This window comes from Silene latifolia, chromosome 9 (assembly GCF_048544455.1).
Source record: "Silene latifolia isolate original U9 population chromosome 9, ASM4854445v1, whole genome shotgun sequence".
NCBI classification, from domain to species: domain Eukaryota; kingdom Viridiplantae; phylum Streptophyta; class Magnoliopsida; order Caryophyllales; family Caryophyllaceae; genus Silene; species Silene latifolia.
The window spans coordinates 10,055,121-10,081,658 of record NC_133534.1 but is presented as its reverse complement, the minus strand read 5'-3'; the positions used below and the strand labels follow the sequence as shown (position 1 = coordinate 10,081,658).

Sequence of the window (26,538 nt, the reverse complement as noted above, 5' to 3'; positions counted from 1 at the left end):
ACCATCTTTGAACTACCAAAAGCGCTCATAGATATTCACCCACTTGCTAAAACTTCAGTTTTGTTGCGCATATTCAAGACGTCAACGGCAGTTTGATTATCATTCAAAATAATAAACTTCTTCACACCAAAGTACCTGGCCATGTAGCGGCTAAACAGCTCGCCCACCATCTCGCCCTCATTGATATCCTCTATCAGAAAGCGACGGAAGACATCAGTGGCGTACCATAGCACCTCTTGGGTCACTACATCCCTCGCCACATGTCCCATGCAAATCTGATAAATGTTCTCCCAAAACCGCTCTCGGCTAGCGTTAGAATAAATTATCACCCTCCTCCTTGCGGCAACTGGAATGCCCTTTCTTACCTCCACAAGATCTATCCACTATAACAAAAATAATGTTTTACATTCATTGAAAGAATAGGTGAAAGCAAAAATAAGCTATAAATTTGACAACTTTGAAATAATACACAGGTGCGAGGGGTACCTCAGGATACGTTTTTGGCTTCTCAATATCCATTGTGAAGGTGTTAGCTTCTCCGTCAATAGTCTTTTTCGGACTCTGATGCACAAGCAATTGTCGAGTAGGCTCGGCAGTCTAGAGCCTACAATAAACAGAATTTCCACTTCAATACTTAACACTTGTAGACATTATAGTTCACACTAAAAGAAAATTATAATTGCGAACCTGTTTGTAATGCAAGTTAACAACATTGTTCAAATCTGGACTTTCGATGAATCTGCTGAAACGAATAAGGGTCCAGCATAAAATGCTCCTTATAAGAGGACATTTATCATCTAATGGAGGAATGAGAAAACTAACAATCTGCTAATAGCCAAGGCACGTGAAGCGCAGCCAAGGCACATTACTATTAAATATTTTATTTTTTTCAAATTCTTCTATTGTACCCTTCTCTTGTCCTCCTAATGCTTGAGTTCCTCTTATAAATTCATGTGAGCCCTGTTTAAAAACAAAATCGAGAGTATTGTTGCAAAAGAAGTTATTTGAAAATATAAATGTTCCTTTGATAATCAATGCGGCTCATGCCCATGAGGCACGTGCGTTCGTATCGTCTTTGCACCTCGTCACCTTGCACCTTCTCAAACTAATATGGAAAGTTAAGGTGGATGAAGGCTTACAGGAATAAGGTGTGGCAAAAACTCATGCAATTTCTCAGGCGGCAACTGCATGCGCATCACAGTATGCAGACCTGCACCAAAATAAGTTTAATAGAATAAGAAAAATGTGAATCCCTGTAGTGTGGTTCAAAGAGAAAATTAAAGCACATATTGTGGTAAACTGGTAATTAATGCAGACGCATCCAACTCTAAGTAGCATACATTAGAGGAGAATTACGAACGGGCATAAATATTAATTACTAGATACTTCTCACATGATGGTGCATATCACCTCAACAAAATGACATTTATCAAAACTTTAAAAAATGAAATACAGCGACTTAATAACACAAGCCAACTCTCATTAGGGCCTTACACCAGCTAGCAAAACCGCCTTTATGAAAAAATTATACATGAAAAGACATGTTAATCGGGAGGTGGGAAACGCTCACAAGCCACTAACGGTAGCTTACCAAAACTCACAAGCTTCAAGTGTCATTTCTTCATCAGCATCCTTGTTGACTTGCAGCATGTACTCTATGAGGTTCCTCAAATGAGACTGCAAATATAACATGGCAACACAGTGATCATACACTTTGTATTAAATTGTCCATGGAAGAGAATATAGTATCAAACTATTCCAGCACTAAATCCCTAATAAACAAAGATAATGGAGAACTAAAGAGTGTTTATTGGGAATTCATAAAAGTGGAATAATAACCTCAAGGATTGCGGGCTTCACTTCAACAAGCTGAACAGACCTGTCAGTAAGAAGCAAAAAACTTGTTTCAGAGTAGGCACAACATACCGAAGATGTCTTAGTCTAGTGGTTAACAAGGAGGTATCCTGGACAATAGGTCTCAGGTTCGATTCCTCCTCCCCCTATTGTAATGCGACTAAGTGCGCGCTTCGTTGAACCAAAAAAAAAAAGAGTAGGCACAACATCCATATAACATTAAGTGTAATAGTCTTAGCCAAAATGGCTACAATAATGGGATAAAAGTAAAACCAAAAAAATGGAAAAAAAGAAAAGAAAAAAAAAGACCAGAAAAGGGTATCATTTAAGATGCCAATAAATCAATAATGTCATGGTACCCAATTTTGAAGGTCTAAAACATTAATCAGGAGCACAACATTTCAGTTAGGCCAACCTTCCACTGACTAACTAACAAAATTTTTATCACACATCACAAACCATTAAAATAGTCTAACTAGCAAATGCCACTTAATCAAGTTGTTAAGAAAATCAAACCCTGGATCCCTGGTGTAGTACCTAATGCTCTTGTCAGCAGTTGGTTGTACATGGTCTTTGCTAGATGAATGTCACATAAAGTCTCCAACCTTGCTTAACCTCTAACCACTACCAGACCAGTTTGAGAACTCAGGTGCTGTAAAGTCATAATTCTATTTCATATAGGCATCCCAAATAATAATAGAATGACGGGGAACTATACAGAAGTCTGAGATAGGATGACTGCGTGCATTCACTATTTTTGAATGACCCACGATGGAAATAACATACAATAAACTATTAAAATTCAGACAAAACATGGAAATCCTGAAGTCCCATGGATTATGATTCAATAGTAGAAAGAATCACGTGTCCCAATTTGTAATTCAGATACTCTAGAGTGCATATCTAGCTACAGCGTAAAACGGTATGTCCTAAAAGGACTAAGGGCAAGAAATAAAATGAAATAAAGGAGCAATATCAGTCTAATCTACCTGAATTCAGGGTCGGCTCTGTGGGTGTGCAACCTGGACAGCCGCACAGGGCCCCCAAAAATTTAGGGCCCAATCCAACATGTTTTGCTATTATAAAAAAAAAATGGTAATTTTAAGTTTATTGTGTCAATAGTTATTTGGTATGAAATATTATACTTTGTTAATGAGGTTAGTAAACATTTGTAAAGAAAAGATATGCTCATTGATATTGCTATTTTACAAGTGAAGGCATTAATTTCAACTTTTGAGAAGTATAGAGAAAATGGGTTTTCTAAAGCTCTCGACACTGCCAAACAAATAGCTAATGATATGAATATTGATCCTTGCTTTCCTAAAAGACGTGAAATCCGAAGGAAAAAACAGTTTGATGAGAGCTCAGATGATTCATCGCGAATATCCGAGGAAGAATCGTTTAGGATTAATTATTTTTTTTATCTTATTGATCAAGCAATATCTTCACTCAAAAAAAAGGTTTGAACAATACAAATAATATGAAAATATATTCGGGTTTATGTTCTCCACTGACAAGTTGTGCTCTGTCGATGATTCAATGTTAGAGTCTTGTTGCATTAACCTTGAGAATGCACTTAAAAGTAAAGATGAATCTGATGTTGATGGTCATTCATTGTATTTGGATCTGAAATTTTTTAAAGAGTTCATTCCTAAGGAAAAGATGGGTCCTCTTGAGATAATTAAATTGATGAAAAAAGTTGGTGACTGTTTTTCCTAATGCAATGACAGCTTACAGGATTTTGTTGACGATTCCGGTCACCGTCGCATCTGCTGAACGAAGCTTTTCAAAGCTCAAGTTGCTGAAATCGTATTTGCGATCTACAATGTCTCAAGATCGACTCAATGGATTAACGATGATAACTATCGAGAATAATCTTTTGGAAAAATTTAGTTACGAAGAAATAATTGATGACTTTGCTTCATCGAGTACAAAAAGAGCCTTAATTTTTAAGTGAAGTTTTGTAATGGTGAATTGACTTTATTATTAAGATATTTTGTATGAACTATTGGAAACACTTTTTTTGAAGTGAACTTCTATAATGGTGAACCACTAGAAACAATTTTTGTATGTAACATGTTATATTTTCTTATTGTAATATTTGGGGGCCCAACTTGGAAGCTCGCACAGGGCCCCCGATAGCTCTGGGGCGGCCCTGCCTGAATTAAAGGCATTAGTGTAGGAAGAATTTCATCCCCAAACATATTAGAGAGAACATCTAAAGCAGATGCACTGTATATACGTAGATTTCACACACTAACGATGTCATCCTGCAAGTTCCACATCAAGGAATGATGAGTATGTAAGAAGTGAAGGTGAACTATATAAAACTCTAGTGAAACAACAAGTACTAAAATGACAAATCTATCATGAAATTCAAAAAACAAATAAAAATTCAGAAGCACACAGAGTAACATCAGCTGGAAACATACATCATCCTCAACTTCGTCCGATCCATGCAATTATGAAGAGTGGAACCGAGGCTTCAAATCCTGCGACATAAATGTTGACAAAAAATCATCCTGCAATCACACATTCAGATATCCAGGTTAACTTGATGGCAAGTAACTCAAGTCTCAGTCTCTAAAAACCAATACCAGAAACTCACCTCAGTTTCATTAGTGAAGGGGTTAGCTTCTTCGTCAGAGTCTTCTTCGGACTCTGATGCAGAAGCAACTGTCGAGTATGCTCAACAACCTATAGCCTATAATGAACAGAATTTCCACTTCAATACTCAACACTGTAGACATGACAATTCACACTAAAAGGAAATTATAATTGCGAACCTGTTTGTAATGCAAGTAAACAACATTGTTCAAATCTGGACTTTTAATGAATCTGCTGAAACGAAGAATGGTCCAGCATGAGATGCTCCTTATAAGAGGACATTTATCATCTAAAGGAAGAATGAGAAAACTGAAAATCTGTAAGCAACAATGATAATAACAAAATGTATTAGCATATAATATGCCACACTTCAAAAGAAGGTTTAAAATTACTACTGCCTTCATAATGCAATGAACTTCCCATTTCTTTCAGGATGAACTAATTTGTTTATTCTATATCTTTTCTTACCATAATTGACAATTATTTTTACCAGATTGTCCTGATGACTAACGCACAATTATAAAACAAGCTATTATAACCTAATTTACAATCTCATCACTTCTATAAATATTATTAAAAGGCTAGACATTAAACGCCACGTAGACAAATGTGACATGGCAACAATTTATTGTGACGTGGTAAAATATAGTCAACGTGGAAATACTAGCATAATAGTACACATGAGAAAAAAAAATTACCAATTCCACATTTAAAAGTTACTCTCGTAATTAATGGTAAAAAAACTAAATTTAGATAATTTTAATTTCATAGGATAATTTTTAAATCACTCTCATGCAAAGTGGATTTAATAATAATAATAATAATAATAATAATAATAATAATAATCTATAAATATAATTAAAAAGTAAGCCAAACTATTAACCATCAACTATATGTCTTATTTTAATTTCATAAGATAATTTATAAACCACTCTCATGCAAACCTTTTACATTACATTTATCCTTGCTCCATTTTTGTGTATGTAAAATCAATAACTCTATAATCTAAATACAAAATCTATATATCTAACTTAAAGGCACGCTAAATTACCTATCATAATCTACATGTCATATCTATACACTAATATAAAAAAGCTACCTTGACCATATGTATAAGACATGCGACAATGTAGAATCACTAAGAAACTTTCATTTGATAATATGTGACTAATTAATAATATTCATTCATATAATTAAGATAGAATACTTATTATCACGTTTATGACTCCTTATTCATCTCTAACAGATAGGCTTGTCGTGTACCTATGCAAAGATAAATTTCCTAAACACAAATAAATGTAGTAATATGGGTCGAACCACAAGAAAACGGGAATTACGTTGTGAAATGCTATGGAGAGATTCTTATCAAGGTCGATTTCGTTTTTAGTTTGGTTGTTTAATGATTAACAAAGGTTGTAATGTAAATTATATAATAAAATGGAGTCTAATGGGTTCGGGTCACACATGCAAAGGTAAACATATGATTATGATAAATTCGGTACTAATAACATTGTCAATTGCTTAGGCTTAGAGACACCCACCTTACGATATTAGTGTCAACCATAGACTGAGTCCTAGAAAAACTCTCGTCCATGACTAGGTCGTCTTACTATACATGTTTAGTCTAATTCAATTCCGTGCCTCTCGACTTATAGAACGAATGAACAAACTTAATCGATTGAATAAGGCCTTAAACAAAGATTAAACGTTGTGGCACAAGCATGCGATAGAAGCAATTTGAACAATATTATTATTAACCTATTTTATCATGTTACATATTTATTTTATGCATGGCTCCTCTAGCCCTTAGACTAAGAGATTTAGCTACTCATGTTAGGGTGTAAATTGTAAACTATATTAAGAGAAATGATAAACATGATAATGAAAATGATGTAAACTAAATGGTAAGACATATAATATAAAATTAAACTATGTGGTATAAAAGGACTAATGATGAAAACTATATGATAACTACAATAGAAACGTAAATTAAACAAGCTAGAATTAGAATTACCGAATGGAAATAGAACTTGCAAGGAAGAACAAAGTAGAACCAAAAGCTTGAATGTATAAATAACCAAATGTTTGAGAACTAAATGCTTAACAATATTGAAAACTAATGAGAAAACTAATGAGAGAAATATAATGCTTAAAGCTATTGTAAAGTAAAATGAGACGTGAAAATTAGATGCCCTAAGCCTTGGAATACCTCTCCTATTTATAGGAGAGGAAGAGAAAACGTAAACAATTCTGGTTTAATGCTCCAGGGAATCCAATAATGTTTGTGATAAATGATCCTTAATGCACTCGGGCAAATGCTTCATCTATCATCTTTAGAGCTTCCAAAAAGTATCCTAAGCATGTTGGAATCTTATGCTTTCCACCTTGACTTGGACTTGAACATTAGGCTTTGACTTTGATTGTTGGCAACATTTACATTACACATATTTGATCCATCAATTTCTCCATGCAAAACCCATTCCAATGGTTCATGCTTAGTCCAACACCTGGTCTTGATTAGCTTAGTGAACATGGTGTATAAAATTATAGGAAAAAGCCTCTAAATGCTTATGTTCCTATAAAAACGTAACAAACACAACAATACACCTAGAACACAATATTAGCTCAAATATATACTAATTAAAGTATGATGAACAATAAAAACCGAGCTAAAATGAGGGATAAAAGTATGTAAATTATGCATTTATCACTAACTCTTCATTTTCTCTTTAGCTCTTCCTTTTCCTTTTCCTTTTCCTTTTTGATGATTCATTTCTCCTCCTAAAATCTAACCCCTTATTTGATGCTAAGTTAATATAAATAGAGTCTTTAAAATAAGCACTTTTATTTTTACCCTCTTTTTTAACCTTTTGGCATATTCATATGTTATTGAAACTTTCTAGTGCATATAATTTTTATTAATCATTTGCATTTGTGAAAATAAATAAATTTATATCATACATAAGATTTGTGTTTTATTTGGTATTGTTTAAATAACTTTTATTTATGTCAATTTGTATTTATCACCTTGATTTATTTTTGGAGAGGGAATGGTATAATTTTCTTATTATTGCAAAGTTGGATTTTGCAGTTAATTACGTTATAAATAAGGTATGTTCTACGAGTTTTGTTTGTGTAATTTATATAATCTTATTGTAAAAGGCACAGTTTTTTAAAATTTATCCACTAATATCGCTTTGTGGTAGAATTATTTTATATTATCTTTATGTAAATCCTCTTACAAGATTAATTGAATTATCGTTAAATATATGTTTGTTTCTTATTCTATTTTTGTAGGTGATGGTTCATTTGTCTTCTCATTATATTAACATAGTGTGTTAAAAAAAAACTACATGGGAAATGTGTAGGCAAGAGAAGATTTTAGTTGAACAAAAACTTGATATCCGTCCTTGAACCATATTCTTTCAATACAATGTTAATCGACTAATCTACATTAAATTATAGTTCGCAAATAAAAATATAAAAATTTCTATTTAAAAAAAAAAAAATTGGTTGAATTAATTACGTAACTCAAATGTTTTTAATGAAAAAATAATAAAATAAAACAAATGACTGGAATGGAGGGACTATAATAAAAAAAAGACTTAAAAAAAATCAAAGACAACAAGAATAATAACAATAATCGTGGCAAAATACTAATAAACTTAACAATATTTGTGGCTTTATACAAATATATGTATTGATTAATAGATTTTTTTTTTCTTACAAGACTTTTTTGTCCTCAGTTTTCAGTGCGATCGCAAATATGGGCTTGCATAACACATTAATAATCTAACGTCCCAACATTGCTAGACCCGTGAATTTCACGGGTAATAAAACTAGTTAGTTTATTAACTACTCAGTATAACCAAATTTCCAGAACAAATCATTCTCATAGAATTCTAGTAATGCAAACCCTAATAACAGCACAATAAGGCACAAACACAAAATTTGAGCTCCATATTTCATCACAACGCATTATAACGTCAATGCTTGCCAAATCTCTGACACGCGTTTATTAGTACACAAATCAAAGCGGGGCGTGGCCTGTAAATCAAACCCATGTTTGAATTGAAATTGTGATACAAGACGTAAAATAGTTATTTGAGAATTATTTCAAGTGGGGCTAATAGGTTTCATTTCCCATCTCATGGAAAACTCTTTTCGCTCCGCTTATCCTTATCCTTAATTCACTAAGGTATTGAGCGGCGGTGTAGGATCAGATCCGGATCTCCTAATTTTATATTCACTTATTTTTTTCACTTATACTACATGTAAACCATGGATGACTACATGATGTAGGGATTTGCCGTCACTTCCCAATCAAAAACAATTTATAAAACCAAATAAAAGTAGTATTTATTCGGGTGTCGAACACGAAGATGGCGGGGGTTAGATACTAGGTTTGTTTAAGTCTTTAGTTTAGCCAAATAAAAATAAGATGTTGATTTATCTAAAACTAAGATGCAAACAAGTTAAATTAAACTAAATGGAATTGTATTCAATTGATGGAAGGCTAAGGTCTTTGGGTTCACAAAGGGCAATTAGGGGGAGAAACAAGGTCTAACAAGAGAAGGGTAATAATAGTGGTCAAGGGTTTAAGACTAATTTCTTAGTCACCTTAAGCTCCTCAATAAGTTGTCACTTGATCGAGATGAACTAAATACAAATTAAGCATAGAGACTACCCAATAGCATGAGCACCAAGACGGATCGAATGCATCAAAGAGAGGTTCTAACTTTCATTAAAACTCATCTATAAGCACTTCTAAAACTATCTAATAGCACAATGCACCAAGGTAAGCCAAACATGTTAATGAAATGTCCAATTTTCATTGAGGCATTTCCACAAACACTTCAAATGCATTAAGAGTAGAAACCACATAATCACCCAATTCAAAAGGTTAACAACCCAAATTCATCCCCTTAATTACCCAAATTCCCCCTATGACCTTAGATAAGACTACTCACTCATGTTCATGGGTGAGAAATTACCAACAAATTCCAACAAAATACAAGTAAACATTGCAAACATGATAAAGACTAATACTTTTGATGAATAACAATTAAACAACATATGAAATGTAAACAAATGAAAATAATGTAAACAAAAGATGAGAATTGTACCAACAAAGAGGAAAGTAACAATCTTGGATAATAATGGAAGAATGAATTTCTTCTAATCTTCAAATACAACCCAAAATACTAATTGTATACTAATGAGGGATGAAGAACTTGCATAAACAAAGGAAGAATTAAACTAATAATTAAAGAAAGATTGCAAATTTTATTGAATGAAAAGGAGAGAGTAAATATTAGGGTTCTACAATATTGAGAGAGAAGGATGAACTAATCTAATTTCTATTCTAATTTCTAAGGGTAGTAATCATGTGGTAGCTAATGTAAGTAAAGGGGTAGTCTTTTTATACTAATTACTACTAATAATTATGACACTAATAATAATAATAATAATAATAATAATAATAATAATAATGACTCTAATCCTAACTACCAAACTCATCGACACAAATTACATCCCAGACAAATCAATTCAAAAACAAAAGAAAAAAAGGAAAAAGGGGAAGGGAAACACGAGTAAAACGCAGCAGAGGTGCTTTGCCGGTCCACCGGCGGCCGGGCTTGATGCCGGCAGCGAGGCCATTGAAGAAAGAGCAGAAAAAGGATGGGTGTGCGTTATGCGGCATTGTCGGCAAGCCGGGGCACCGCATAGAGCACAATTTGATGCGAGAATGTTGATTTGGTGCGTTTTGCCGGCTAGACGGCTGCCGGTCCCTATACCGGTAGCGAGGCCATCACAAAAAAGGAGAACAAATTGGGTGTGTTCTGCCGGTTGATGGAGTCGACTGCCGGGGCACCGGCATGGAGCACGAAGCTTCATAAAAGCTCGGTTTCGATCCCGAGTTCGAATCTGAACACGGAGACAATGTCCATGGTGGTTGATGGAATGCGAATTAATGAAGAAGGAGGATGAAGGAATGGAGGTGAGCTTATGGAGGAGGTGTTGAATAATGGTGGTGAAGGTGTTTTAATGGAGATGGCGAATTGCGGCTGCTGAAATGGTGGTTTGATGATGGTTTAATGCGAGGTGATGAATTGATGATGAAGAAGAATGATGTTAATGAATGATGAAGGTGATGGTGAATAGCAGAAAACGAAATGGTGTTGGGTTGTTAATGGTGATGGGTTGTTAATGGTGATGGAGTGCAGGGACGAAAGGTTGTTGCTCTGTTCCTAAAGTCAGGAGTTGACTTTGCTTATGTGGTTCTTTCCATCACCTTCCTTTGACTCTACCTTGACCCGTCTTGTTTCCGTCTCGATCCAATTTGTTCCTTAATTTCCGTCTCAAATTGCGCTTGACTCGAATCCCTCTTTATTATTCCGCCTTCCCTACACATTAAATTAATATAATAATAAAATAATGTTAATAATACTAATATTATATAAAACCGACTAATTATTAAATATAACTAATACGACTAATTATTATAAATTAGTAAATAAATGAGCTTATTAGACAATTAAGAACACAAAATCGAGTCGGAATAAGATATAAATGCGGGGTAAAAAGTGACTAAAATGCTATTCATCAAACCTCCCCACACTTAAACCTTACTCGTCCTCGAGTAAGCTCATTAAATAAACTAAGACCCGTAATATAAAAGTATTATCTAGACTACTAATATCCGATGAAAGGCAATTAACGGGCCTTCTCCGTCCCTTCAACTCACAACGAAACACAATGAGGTATGCATCCCGATGCAAGGCAAGTGGGGGCTTGCGGAAAATTTTGATGCAATCATTCAATTAAGCACAAGTCAACATATATGATGCATCACAAAAATCAAACCGCTTTCCTCATCTGAGCGGCCGTTTTGGTTTTCAAAAACCGAACAAAGAGAGTCATTAGTGGAGGATGTCGTCTCTGGGTCTTACCAAGGTGCCGACTCCCTAATTCTAGCTCAAGTAACCAAAATTGACAACACGGGATGCCAAAGAAACAAATTCTAGGCGGGAAAGGGGAAGTACTTCGCTATACTTCCAAGAATGACACGACACACGCAAGATTCGACTCCATATCAAACCGTTGACCAAAAGGAGACCAAAGACCGACTCTCACGGGTTTCACTAGTCACTCAAATGAAAGAACGGGGTGATTTTTGTGACAAAAAGTAACCAAAGTCACTCTCCTAACTCGACTTGCGAAGCATGCCCGCAATCTAATATGGTACTATATCCAATATCCGCAAGAGAAATGTCAAATGATGCACATACAAGAGAGACAACCGGGTTGTAATGGGGCTTGGGTTCGGTGAAAAGGGGTTGGTGCAAGCACCGTTTTATGACATGTGAGGCTATCGGATCGAGTAGTCGCCACATCTAACCAATTCACTAAACTGTACCAATGCAAATGAATTCCTTCACAAAATATGGCAAGATTGCCATTTTCAAAAAGCATTCAATTCTTCTTCAAAACAAACTCAAATTTGCAAATTACCAACTCTTTATTTGAGACAAAAATATACATTCTTTTCTTTTTGCTTTTTCATTTCATTTTTCTCCTTTTCTATTTGATTTTCTTCTTCATTTTTTTCTTTTTCTATTTGATTTTCTTTCTTGCATTTTTTTTTCTTTGATTTTCTTTCTTGCATTTTTTTTTTTTTTTTTTTTTTTTTTTCACGACTTGTTCACCTCTTATTAGACAAAAGTAGCCAAAGTTGCACTTCACTCATGTGGCATTAAGATCATACACCTCAAAATAAGTCAAAATTTCAACCCAAATATACTCCACGAAAGAACCACAATGACGAACTACTCAACCAAGGTGAGTTGTTTATGGGATGTAGTTAATTTGTTGGCAATAGAAACGATAAGGCTTAGGCTCAAAATGGGTTAACAAAAGGAAATGATTGACTCAAGGGCATAACAAAAGCTTATTTGGCTATTGTGAGGTTACTTTATTGAACAAAATTGTCTCAATATGCACATCTACACTTCTACGGTAAGGAACGAGCTCCATACTTATGCGTTTTGACATGACATACCACGTAAGGAGAACTACTCTCATGACCTAAACGGGACCGGTTTGATGGACCGGCCATATGGAGGCTCTATCCTCACATTTTAGTAGCTATATCGGACCTAGGTCAAGTCTCGGGCCTAATACGGTCTCACAAGGTGGTCGTTACTTGGTTGTTAAGCTAGACTTCCGGGTTTTTGCAAGCAAAAACCCTAACATGTGTCATCAAAAGGCACGAGCTATCAAGAGGGAAATGACACGGGCAAAACAATTATCATCATTGACGACATATACCCTCCACATTTAGACTCCTTATGCAACTATTTACATACGAGATGCAACGTGTATGAAATGCAACTAAACATATGAACAAACTACGTGAATGCAAGAGTGAACACATATATTCATGTCTAATCTAAATGCATACAAGTTCTAGTCCTAACAACACATCAACAACACACGCATATCCAAAACGGTTCCCAAAAGGAACACCCACATCACATATCCCGTCCTCCTCCATGCTTATATATACAAAAAGAAAAGGAAGGATAAAGGAGAAAAGAATTGGAAGAATTTTACCAAGCGTCTTCTCCGATGATTCATGTGTTGCCTATCAAAATGGTTAGGACAAATGCAATATATATAATATAAACAATGCAATATTTTTGAAATTTTTGAAATTTTTCAATTTTTAGGCATTTTTGTATTTTTATCACATTTAAAGGTATATACAGATATAAACAAATATTCACAAAGTGGATATTTCCCTCCCCACACTTGAAATTTACATTGTCCTCAATGGAACAAAATATAGGGAGAGAATAGGAAAAATAAACAACATATTTTTGGTGGTTTTTGAATTTTTCGAAATTAAGGAACATGTTTTTGGAATTTTTTTTTTTTTTTTATATTTGAAAGTAAATAACATGTTTTTGGATTTTTAAAATGATGGAATTTGCTCCCCACACTTATTTATTTACATATTCTCAATGGAAATCAATGTGTGGAGGAAATTCGGAAATGAAATACATGTTTTTGGTGATTTTTGATTTTTCAAATTTTTAGTGGTTTTCAAAAAGGTATGCAATGCATGATCTATTCTATATGCGGAATTGAAATATGATGCAACTATACTATATGAATGCAAAGAGAGCTAATTTGGATTAGCTCCTTTTCTAATCATGTTACTAAATGCAAAATGCGGTAAAGACTTAATTAAAGAGGAGAAGAATATATACATTGTGGTGGTTCTTAAGTAACTCCACCAAACCTCTTCATTCAAAAGTCTTCATTCAACCGGGATCAATATCCCGAGATCCCATCAACCTTCCACCTTCAACACAAGAGTCAATAACACACGACCCCTTGGTCTTCATCATCAAGTCATGCAACTTACTCATGGCATCTTGAATCTCTTGCCATTTTCGGTTCATTTCTTCTTCAAGCTTTACCTTAGTCTCTTTGTCAAAATTAGGGTCACATACCCTTTTACCTTTTGATCTCTTTCTCCATCTTTTTGGCTTCTTCTTTTCAATTCCCGGTTTTGATTTTGGAGGGGCATTGGTGCTAGAATTGAACTCGGTTTCCCAAGTCTTGCCCATTTCCCCACACTTATCTTTAGCATTCACTTCTTTTTCAAGGAACTTATCCGGTGGCTCATCATCAACTTTCGGCTCACAAGAAATTAAAAGCTCCATGTTCTCATCTTCATTCTCATGGAGTTCTAATGTTTCCACGGCAAACATGGTTTGAACCACGGTTTTCTTTGAAGCATGTGGTAGCTTGAATTCAACTTTTTCCTTCCCAAGTTTGAATGACAATTGTCCCTCTTTGACATCTATGACGGCTCCTCCCGTGGCCAAGAATGGCCTACCAAGAATGACACGAGAGCGTCTTCCCATAGGGATGTCCAATACAACAAAATCGGTAGGAATTGAAAGCTTACCAATTTGAACCATGATATCCTTGAGAATCCCATTTGGAGATTTGATTGTTCCATCGGCAAGTTTGATTGTAATGGAAGTGCGGGCTAAGCTTGAAATATTCAACCTCTTCACAAGGGCAAGTGGTATGACACTCACGCTTGCCCCTAAGTCACATAAAGCACTATCCACCTTTTGGTCACCAACGGTACATGGAATTGAGAAACTCCCGGGGTCATCAAGTTTGACGGGAATTACTTTAGACTTGACCACATTGCACTCTTCACTTGAGGCATCAAGCTCATGTCTACTAATGTCCACTCTTCTAGAAATGACTTCTTCTTGCTTGGCCAAAGAGTGTTCTTCTACCATGACCATCTCTTCTTCTTCCGGGCTCTTCTCAACTTCTACCATCACATTTGGTGATTTCACAATTTCTTCAAGCACAAATTCTTCACTCATAGTGGTTGGTGAAGTCATAATCATCTCTCCCTTACCCGGGTCAACTTCAACATCCAAGCTTGTACCATGAATTGTCATTATTTGCTCAAGCACATAGTCTTCTATGCTCTCTTTTTCGGGCTCACGGTCAACTTCTTGGAATGTTTCCATAGCCATGGAAAGGGGAGTAGTGTAAGATAACTCCTCTTGACTCGGCAAATCAAATGACTCTTCTCTTTCCTCTTCAACTCCAACCATGATAGCATTAACTTCCTTAGACTTCATAGGGTCCCTTGGATTTTGCCCTTGTCTTAGAAATACACCCGGTGGTTTTTGAGAACTCATGAGAGCTTGGGAAGCCATTTTAGCTTCAAGACTCTTGATTTGTTGTTGGGTATTACTTGCCAAATCCCCTATCAACTTCACCAAGTTTTCATATTTATCATCTCCCATGGTATTGCTTGCTTGGGGTGGTGGCTCTTGGTTGAAAGGTTGGTTGGAAATTGGAAGAGAAAAACCATATCCTTGATCTTTAAAGTTGGAATTTTGGTTGTTCCCTTGGTACCCTTGATTGAACCCTTGATTTTGCCCTTGGTTGTACCTTTGATTATTGTTGTATCCTTGATTGAACCCATTGTTGTTGTTCCATTGATTGAATCCTTGGCCAAACCCTTGGTTAGCTTGGTTTCCTTGGTTTCCTTGGTAGAAGTTTTGATTACCTTGGTTCCCTTGGTTACCCTTATAATCTTGATATGCTTGATATTGGTTGGCAAAGTTTTGGTTGGATCCTTGGTGGTTGTTGAATGAGGGTCTAGGTGGACGGTTGGAAAAATTGTTAAATGCTTGGAAAGCATTCACCTCTTGCACATTGTTCCCATCAAAGTTGTTGTAATTGTTGGCACACAAATCATATGTGTGACCACTTCCTCCACAAAGTTCACAACTTGAGACTTGAGCCACTTCCTCCATGGGTGCCCCATGTGAGGTTGCGGCTTGGTGCACTTGATTTCTTTGAAACTTCTCAAATTGTTTTGTGAGTAAGTCGAGCTTGACATTTGTCTCGGAGTTGGAGGAGTTTTCCTTAGGAAACTTCCCATTCCTTCTTAGCATGTTTCCTCTAGAACCATAGTTTGCTTCCGAATCTACCATTTTCTTGATCAATGTCGTGCCCTCTTCATCACTCAAGTGATCAAATCCTCCCCCCGCGGAGGCATTTACCATCTCCTTAGTCCTCGGTAACAAAGTTTGGAAGAATGTTTGAGTGATGTACCATTCCGGTATTCCATGGTGGGGGCAACTTGCTATCAAGTCTTGATAACGGTCCCAAGCTTCACCCAAGGACTCCCCATCCTCTTGTTGGAACGTATGGATCTCATTACGGAGCATCGCGGTCTTGGAGGAAGGGTAATACTTGGCCATGAATGCTTTAGCCAAAGCATCCCAAGTAGTGAAAGTATCCGGTGGGTGGACGTTCAACCATCGGTCCGCTTTGCCCGTCAATGAAAACGGGAACAACATCATTCTCAAGGTGTCTTCGGACACCCCATTCTTCTTCATCATTGAAACTTTCCTCTTAAACTTCCGGAGATGAGCATGGGCATCCTCTTCAATATGACCCCCGAACAAGTCCTTCTCAATTAACCCGACTTGGGCGGGATGCATTTCAAAGTTGTTTGGGGCCAAGGTGCCAAAATTGATAGGGTCACAAGCATCATTGTGGTTAGGACGGTTATGGTCACGTAAAGCCATTGGTGGTGGTGGTGGATTTGGTATATGAGAAGGTGGTGTTTGAGGTGGATTATTTGGAAGTTGGAAGTTGTGAAATGGATTTTCTATTGAAGGCTCAATTGTAATGTTTGGTTGTTGTTGAGTTGTGTTTTCAATGAGAGGTGGGATGGGTGGATTTGCTTGGTTTATGGTTGCTTGAGAAGAGGTTATAACCCTTGCAATGGTCCTATTCCTTAAGGCTCTAAAAAGCCTTTCGGGATCGGAGTCAAATAGCAAAGCTTGGTGGTTCCTCCTAGGCATACAACTTGACAAACCGTAAGACTCCTAGTGCTTTTACACACTAGGGTAAGGCAAAAATCACACACACTCTACAAGAAGCACACAAGCTACACAAACAAGCAAACAACAAGTAAAGACTAAGTCTAAGACTCTAACTAACTAAGCATAACCTAACGCCATCCCCGGCAACGGCGCCATTTTGATGTAGGGATTTGCCGTCACTTCCCAATCAAAAACAATTTATAAAACCAAATAAAAGTAGTATTTATTCGGGTGTCGAACACGAAGATGGCGGGGGTTAGATACTAGGTTTGTTTAAGTCTTTAGTTTAGCCAAATAAAAATAAGATGTTGATTTATCTAAAACTAAGATGCAAACAAGTTAAATTAAACTAAATGGAATTGTATTCAATTGATGGAAGGCTAAGGTCTTTGGGTTCACAAAGGGCAATTAGGGGGAGAAACAAGGTCTAACAAGAGAAGGGTAATAATAGTGGTCAAGGGTTTAAGACTAATTTCTTAGTCACCTTAAGCTCCTCAATAAGTTGTCACTTGATCGAGATGAACTAAATACAAATTAAGCATAGAGACTACCCAATAGCATGAGCACCAAGACGGATCGAATGCATCAAAGAGAGGTTCTAACTTTCATTAAAACTCATCTATAAGCACTTCTAAAACTATCTAATAGCACAATGCACCAAGGTAAGCCAAACATGTTAATGAAATGTCCAATTTTCATTGAGGCATTTCCACAAACACTTCAAATGCATTAAGAGTAGAAACCACATAATCACCCAATTCAAAAGGTTAACAACCCAAATTCATCCCCTTAATTACCCAAATTCCCCCTATGACCTTAGATAAGACTACTCACTCATGTTCATGGGTGAGAAATTACCAACAAATTCCAACAAAATACAAGTAAACATTGCAAACATGATAAAGACTAATACTTTTGATGAATAACAATTAAACAACATATGAAATGTAAACAAATGAAAATAATGTAAACAAAAGATGAGAATTGTACCAACAAAGAGGAAAGTAACAATCTTGGATAATAATGGAAGAATGAATTTCTTCTAATCTTCAAATACAACCCAAAATACTAATTGTATACTAATGAGGGATGAAGAACTTGCATAAACAAAGGAAGAATTAAACTAATAATTAAAGAAAGATTGCAAATTTTATTGAATGAAAAGGAGAGAGTAAATATTAGGGTTCTACAATATTGAGAGAGAAGGATGAACTAATCTAATTTCTATTCTAATTTCTAAGGGTAGTAATCATGTGGTAGCTAATGTAAGTAAAGGGGTAGTCTTTTTATACTAATTACTACTAATAATTATGACACTAATAATAATAATAATAATAATAATAATAATAATGACTCTAATCCTAACTACCAAACTCATCGACACAAATTACATCCCAGACAAATCAATTCAAAAACAAAAGAAAAAAAGGAAAAAGGGGAAGGGAAACACGAGTAAAACGCAGCAGAGGTGCTTTGCCGTCCACCGTGCGGCGGGCTTGATGCGGCGGCGAGGCCATTGAAGAAAGAGCGAGAAAAAGGATGGGTGTGCGTTATGCGGCCTGTCGGGCAGCCGGGGGCCGCATAGAGCACAATTTGATGCGAGAATGTTGATTTGGTGCGTTTTGCTTAGGCTAGACGGCTTTGGGGTCCCTATACTGCGTAGCGAGGCCATCACAAAAAGGAGAACAAATTGGGTGTGTTCTGCCGGTTGATGGAGTCGATCGCGGGCACCGACATGGAGCACGAAGCTTCATAAAAGCTCGGTTTCGATCCCGAGTTCGAATCTGAACACGGAGACAATGTCCATGGTGGTTGATGGAATGCGAATTAATGAAGAAGGAGGATGAAGGAATGTAGGTGAGCTTATGGAGGAGGTGTTGAATAATGGTGGTGAAGGTGTTTTAATGGAGATGGCGAATTGCGGCTGCTGAAATGGTGGTTTGATGATGGTTTAATGCGAGGTGATGAATTGATGATGAAGAAGAATGATGTTAATGAATGATGAAGGTGATGGTGAATAGCGAGAAAAACGAAATGGTGTTGGGTTGTTAATGGTGATGGGTTGTTAATGGTGATGGAGTGCAGGGACGAAAGGTTGTTGCTCTGTTCCTAAAGTCAGGAGTTGACTTTGCTTATGTGGTTCTTTCCATCACCTTCCTTTGACTCTACCTTGACCCGTCTTGTTTCCGTCTCGATCCAATTTGTTCCTTAATTTCCGTCTCAAATTGCGCTTGACTCGAATCCCTCTTTATTATTCCGCCTTCCCTACACATTAAATTAATATAATAATAAAATAATGTTAATAATACTAATATTATATAAAACCGACTAATTATTAAATATAACTAATACGACTAATTATTATAAATTAGTAAATAAATGAGCTTATTAGACAATTAAGAACACAAAATCGAGTCGGAATAAGATATAAATGCGGGGTAAAAAGTGACTAAAATGCTATTCATCACTACAGTTTCAACTGAATTCGATTTCGAAAACACGAAACAAAAACGAAACGACAATTCTGACAATATAATTACTCCAAATGCGAGATTTAACTGAACTCAAATCGATCCTAATAATCTTCCTAAACATTACGAAACGAAATATAACTCCAATTGAAAGAATCGGAAACTTTTTATCACAGAATCACAAACATTATCAAGATGGTGAATCGATTGGCGCGCTGTAGAGTTTGGCGGAGGAGGAAATTCATCTGGAGAGTGGTAGGGTGGAGAATTGGTAGCGTGGAAGAGAAGCAGACTGCTTTTATAGGTAGTTTATTTTTGTAAGGTTTTTCTAAGCTACCCTTGTAGTTCTTCAATTTTACATGATACTCCTTGTCCCTAAACTTCATGAATCTATCTTACAATACCCAACATGTTTTAATCCGCCACTTTTAAATATTTAGTTTATATATTTTTGATTGTTTTTTCGCTTTAGTTTATCATTCCATTAATATAAATATCGTCTACTTAATTATACACACATTTTTTTCACAAAATTTAACTGTTTATAAACTTGATTTTTAGTAATTTGAGTATTTTAAAAACATTTTACTAAGTTTAGGGGTACCGCGTAAAATTCGAAAGAACTCGAGGGTACCACGTATATAAACCCATTTTTTTGGTAAATTGAACCGGAATTAATCCAAATTACAAAAAGCGAAAAAATGCACAACATCAAAAAGGAAATATCGGAACGAAACGAGGCCAAGCCACTACTCCCATATCTTGTTGAATTAGCTGAAATAGTTCAAACGGCATGTTAGTGTGATCCACTCGGCATAGCTTGTGCGGAAATTATACTCCAAGGTTCGCCATCCAATCAACGCATTTCTTAGCCTCACGGTATACATGATTGATCCTCACTTGTCATTGAGTGTCCGCATTGAATGCCCTACAAATTTGAATCAAATGCGAGTGAGCCGACGGGTAAGACAAATCCATCTACATTACATTAGCAACCAACAAGGAGCCCGTTAGCAGTCTCGGGATCTTTCTTTTAATGGCAATCATTAGACCTCTTTTTAATGCCATAAGCTCAGGTGGTGAAAGATATTGCAAAGTTGCTGAGTCAGGAGGAAGTTGTTTGGAGACAACAGTCTTGGGCACTGTGACGTAAGGAGGGAGATCGTAATACTAAATATTTTCACTGAAATGTAGGACAACACAAGAAAAGAAACCATATAGCTATGTTAGTTGATAAGGAGGGCCGAGAGCATGTAGGAGTTGAGGCGATTACTGGAGTTGCGAAAGGATACTTCGAGGAGCTCTTTACTTCAGGTCAGCCAATGAATTTTGGGGAGTTACTTGATGGTGTGGAGAAAAAATGAATGATATGTTGCGGTGTGAGTACAGCGATGAAGAAGTGGTGACAACGCTAAATCAGATGCATCTGTTGAAAGCTCCACTCCGCAATTATATGAATGGTCTTTTTTATCAAACCTATTGGCATATCGTTGGAAAATTAGTGGTACGTATTGTTCTTAATATCTTACGCGGGGCGCTGTTTTCGGCAGGTATGAATAAAAACCCATATTTTTTTAATACCAAAGAAGAAAGCAGCTAATAAAATGTGTTTATTTTTGACCAATTAGTCTATGTAATGTCCTAAGTTGGTGTTGAAAGTCTTAGCTAATCGGATTAAGCTTTTTCTGGGGGAAATTGTGTCGTGTAATCAAAGTGCTTTTACACCTGGGGGACTAATTACTGGTAATATTATTCTTGCTGCGTTTAAGCTTTTCCATTTTATGAAGAATTCCAAGAATAAAAATGGTCATATAGCGCTTAAATAGATATGTCGAAAGCATATGATAGGGTAGAATGGTTTTTTCTCGAAAAGGGTTTTGCTGAAGATGGCTTTGAGCGGAGATGGGTTGAGAGGGTGATGTTATGCGTGTCGCTAGTCACTTTTTCGGTGCTTGTTAATGGGAAACCTTCGAAAGAGTTTTGTATATGTAAAGGGCTACGACATGGAGATCCGTTATCTCCTTGTTCATTCTTTGTACGGAAGTGCTATCATGTTTGTTGATACTGGCTGTTGAGAGGGGCACGCAACATTAAAATTGCTAATAATGCTCCTACGGTTTCACATTTGCTATTTACTGATGATAGTATCTTCTTTGTTAAAGCAAGGAGGGAGGAGGCCGAGCGTGTCAAGGCCATTTTGGGGGAGTATGCTTATGCGCCAGGGCAACTAGTGAATTATGATACGACCACGGTCAGTGTCAGCCGTGGGACGCGGATGTCGGATAGAGATGTGGTGGTTGGTTGCCTAGGGGTGCGGGTTGTCGAGGAGCATGAGAAATATTTGGGCCCGCCTACTATTGTGGGTCATTCGAGGAAGGTTGTGGCAACAGTTATACGGGATAAGCTTTTAAGAAGTTACAAGGTTGGCGGAAAATTATTTTCGAAGGCAGGACGAGAGTTATTGATAAAGGCGGTAGCCCAATCAATTTCGACTTATGCTATGAGTGTCTTCAAACTTACGACATATTTTTGTGACGAATTGCGATCTATTATGTCCCAACTTCAGAGGCAGGGGCCTGCTCTTGTGCTTATGCTTATGACTGAATTAGCATTATAGGAGTTGCAGACAGGAGTGAGTCATTTGACTTTTGATCTGAAATGTCGGCCACTTGCTGTGCTTGGGCGAACCATCCTCTCCTTGTGTCAAGTCATTCGCTTCGCCCCTCGTATCCAAGCTTGTTCGTTCTCCCTTAAGGTCTAATATTTCATTCCTCTCCTGCAATGGAATATGAATTAATGAGTCTACTTAAACCACAGACCGAGGGTGGTCATTCCAGTCAGGTTGTACCCTATTTAACAAAGTACAATCGTTCTCAGAGGCCCTTTATTTTAAATTTTAAGAAAAAGCAGGATTTAGTACCGCATTTGGAGGGGGTAAGATACCATGGACTGCATGGTCAGAATTGTGTAAACCGAAGTGTTTCAGATGGTTGGGCTTCAGGGATTTCCACCACTTCAATATGGCATTACTGTGAAACCAAGCATGAAGATTCTTAACAGATCGATCGAGTCTTATGGTTCGGTTTCGTGGTGGCAAATATTGCCCGTATGAGAATTTTTTACGACCAGATTTGGGTAATAATCCGAGCTACACATGGAGGGGTATTTGAGAAGAGATAGAGGTGATTCGTTTGGGGACAAGAAGGCGTGTGGGTGATGGGATGAGTACTTGTGTGTGGACCGACCCTTAGATCCCAGGCACGCAGACGGGAATGATTCTTTATCCAAGCAGGGAAGCAGATGATGAGTCACAGTTATTTATACATTTATGCCTCCCCTTAGTTGCATTTGAGACGGTTTTGTGCTATAGTACGTTGTTTATATGTCGTTTACTTTAGAATGTCGATACTTCCGCCTTTTGGTGTTTTAATGTAGATTGGATGTATTCAAGGGACAAATGATTGATATAGAGTACCACGGAGTCAGCAAGATAGAAATAGGAAGAAAGAATGACACGAGAATCAAGAAGAATGAAGAACAAAAGAAGAGAAAGCATGAAGAAGAATAAGCTCGAAACGGAAGACACTCGATCGAGTGTTACAACTATAGATTGAGTCCTGATAAAACACTCGATCGAGTGTTACAACACTAGATCGAGTGTCCAACGCTTTTTGCACTTTCCGCAAAACTTTCTAAAATCGGTTTATGTTTAGTATAATTGTATAAATAGGAAGTTCGTGCCCTATTATTATTATTTTACGTTTTATTTACATCTAAACTCTTACAAAAATTTTAGATCTAGTTTTACTACGCATTGCTTTCGGATCTACGCTATTTACTTACGATAATTGTTATTCTTTCTTTAGTTATTATTAATTCAAGTATTCAATTTCATTATTGTTTTCTTGTTCATCTTTCACATGTTTTCAATTATAGTTAATATGAGTAGCTAAATTCTTTATCTAGGGTGAAAGGTGATCTAGGTTGTTAGGGGGTTTAATTAATGAATTAATAGTTAAATTGGTTTTAGTTGTTCGATTGTTGTCCCGAATCTAATTGATTAATTTGTGGCAAGATTAGTTAATTAGTCTTAAAAATTAAGATTATCGCTGACCGGGTTAAGACTAATATAGGCTGCGACAATTGAATAGACTAACTTAATTATAGCGACCGCATGTTAAGTTTAGATCTAAAGGGCATATTTGAGTCGACCGATCATATAACTTTCAACAACATAATTGCACCTTTAATTAGCTAATAGTATTGGTGCCCGGTCCTGCCCGGACTACCTCTATTTAACATTAAAATTTATTTTCAATTAGATAACATTACATTAAAATTGCATAATTCATAAATTTATCATTAATATACTTTTCTATGACATATCTTAAAATTACGAATAATTTATGAGACAAATTCACTACTCCTGAGATTAATATTTTACTTATATCTATTGGTTAGCTAATTGTTCATATATACTTTCTTTTGTTGTTAGTATGATTAATTTTATTACATTCCTTATTACTATTGTTACTTTCACTACTCCTGCTGTAATTATTGTAACTTTCACTACTGCCGCATTAATATTGATAATTTCACTACCCCGTTGTTACTTCTATTACTTCTACTGTCCCCGCTCGTTGCTAATATTGTTACTTTAACTATTCAAAAGAGTGATTACTACAAATCTTTTTACTACTAACGGAATTACTTTTACTATTTAGACATATAATTTTAAGAAACTTATATATTTATATAAATATATTACTGACAAGGCTAAAGCCATATCACCGCAAAACCTTACGCAAGGAATATTACAATTAGTGGGTAAAATTCGAATTTTGCCGTAATCCGTTTGTTTTTATCACCGAAGTTGCCAGTTGGTATTAAGTTTATAAAATTTGGGTATTTGTGGTATAAGTTTTAAAAAAAATTATGTTGGGTATCATTATATCATTATATTACTTAAAGAAAAGTCTTTTCCTGCTGATGTGGCACAATGAGGTTCAAGAAAATCCATTTTGGAGCTTTCTCCTTAATTGGACAAATTGGTCCAAAAATTCATTCAGATTAATTATTCATTACAAAAATGGGGGCAAAATATTCAATTGGCTTTCATCAATAAAGAGTGAAACAAAAATAGTCTCTCCATCTACCGAAATGACGTTTTTCTATGAACCTTGGAAAACAAACAAATCTTGCCAAAGAACGCTCAATCTCCAAAGCAGAAGACCAATGAAAAGTGTACTTGAATACAACATCAACTATTAACTATATCCTCCATAATTACAGTGATGCATACATATATGTAAATTATTTTGTGTTTTGTTTAACATCAAAGTCTCAACCATCTCTATAATCATACGATTCATACATTCAATATCTAGACTATACCAATAGATTTAGATAAAATCAAAAGAAAGTTGATGATGAAAGATGGAGATAATAATATGGGAGAAAATCAAGGACGGAAATTTTTGAGTGAACAATAAAATTCTTTCTAAAAAAATTATGAAAGCATAAATTATCAATGTTCTTTAGAACTTCATAAGTCCAGTCACAGTTTTGCTAATCATCATGGTAAAACTTCAAGTACGAAGTACCAAATTTCCATCACCAAATTATTAATTAAAACAAACATTAATTAAAACAAATTAACATTAACAAAGTAATAATAATCTCAGAAAAAAATCCAAATTAAGGAAATACGCAGACAATATTCGATAATAAACGAGTTTTGTAGTCAACATGAAAGAAATTTAGTGTTAGGGGATTTGATATGATGAGCAAAACAAAGAGAATGGAAACTAGGCGTATGATGATCAAGTCAATGTTGAAAAATGTGAATATGAGTTACAAAACCGGATGGAGTAGCCAATACTTTCTGTAATTTGTTTTTTCCAGTTAATCTCTCTTAAAAAAGAGACTTCTCATTCGTATTAAATAAGGATTTGTGTTTTTTTTCCTTTCCAATGATTTTTTTTGTCTCTATGACAGAACTTAGTAAGTGGATTATACATTTCACGTAATATCACCAGTTCAATGAGGTACTACGTCTTATGTATGTTCCTTTCTCCCGAGTCTTTGACCGTATTTTTGGATATTTTCCAAAATATATTTTAACTCACTCATCAGTTTAAGTTCAATTCATATACTATAAGGCCATGTTCTTTTGGACTTAATTTTGCTGAACTTTTCTGAACGGAAATTACAGGGTCTAAACTTATGAAATTAATAGGATCTAAACTTATAAGATCCAAGCTTTTCTGAATCAAACTTATAAGATTCGAGCTTTTCTTTTTATATGTTTGATGTTCATTGTTAACACATTTACGCTCTATTTTCAAGTTCAAGATCTATACTGCTATACAATTTGGAATTAGTTCATTATTTAACATGCATTAATGAGATTAATTATACTAAGCAACCGAGTAGTGAAAATAGCAATAATACAAGCGAGAGTAGCAAAAATAACAGTAAAAGAAACGTGAATAGTGAAATTAATAATAGTTGTACTAAGAGTAGTTAAAATGATAGTAATAACATAATTAGTAGTAAAATTAACAATATTATCCGCGACAATAAATAAAGTAATAATAATATTAATTGAATAGTAGCATTTATTTTACAAATAAATTCATTTATAAAAGTTGGTAACAATCCCGTGAATTTTCACGGGTGTTACACTAGTAAAATTTGAAAAGTAGCGTTATATCAATTTACCCAAAAACTTTTAGACAAATATTTTTTTTTGTAGAAGTAAATTATCAATTACACACATGCTTAATCCACATTTTTTACATTTTCTCTCACGTTATTTTTTTTTTAATTAGACCCAAATTAATAGCTCAGTTTATATTTTGCACCCAACACCATTTTCAGGCGAAAAAAATTATGAAGTGACGATTTTGCCCCCGCATCTATTACTTTAGTTTTTGCGATTGTTCACTTACTTCTCCTATTTCATCCTTTCAACCTAATTTTCCCCAAATATTTTCCTAAAACATTCCCTCCTAAAAATTCCCCCAAATCTCCGTCATATTCGTAACTTGAATTATTGAGCTTATATATTTGAAAGATTGTTCATCATGGAGTAGAGAGCTAATCGATTAGAGTAGATCCGGTCAAAGCTTGTCTTGAGCACAGGTTAGAAGCTT

General features: G+C 35.6%; 1 protein-coding gene and 1 non-coding gene across 2 annotated transcripts; both read left to right on the top strand.

Annotated features, from left to right (window-relative positions):
- Positions 1-16,140: 16,140 nt before the first annotated feature.
- LOC141603376 (small nucleolar RNA R71) lies at positions 16,141-16,247 on the top strand. The gene has a single exon (XR_012525256.1). It is a non-coding gene; the product is annotated as a small nucleolar RNA R71 (small nucleolar RNA).
- A 4,357-nt stretch (positions 16,248-20,604) lies between these two features.
- On the top strand, positions 20,605-21,998 carry LOC141600570 (uncharacterized). The gene is made up of 2 exons (XM_074420812.1): positions 20,605-20,695; positions 21,544-21,998. The coding sequence occupies exons 1-2, from the start codon at positions 20,605-20,607 to the stop codon at positions 21,996-21,998; spliced, it is 546 nt and encodes a 181-aa protein (XP_074276913.1).
- Positions 21,999-26,538: the final 4,540 nt, after the last annotated feature.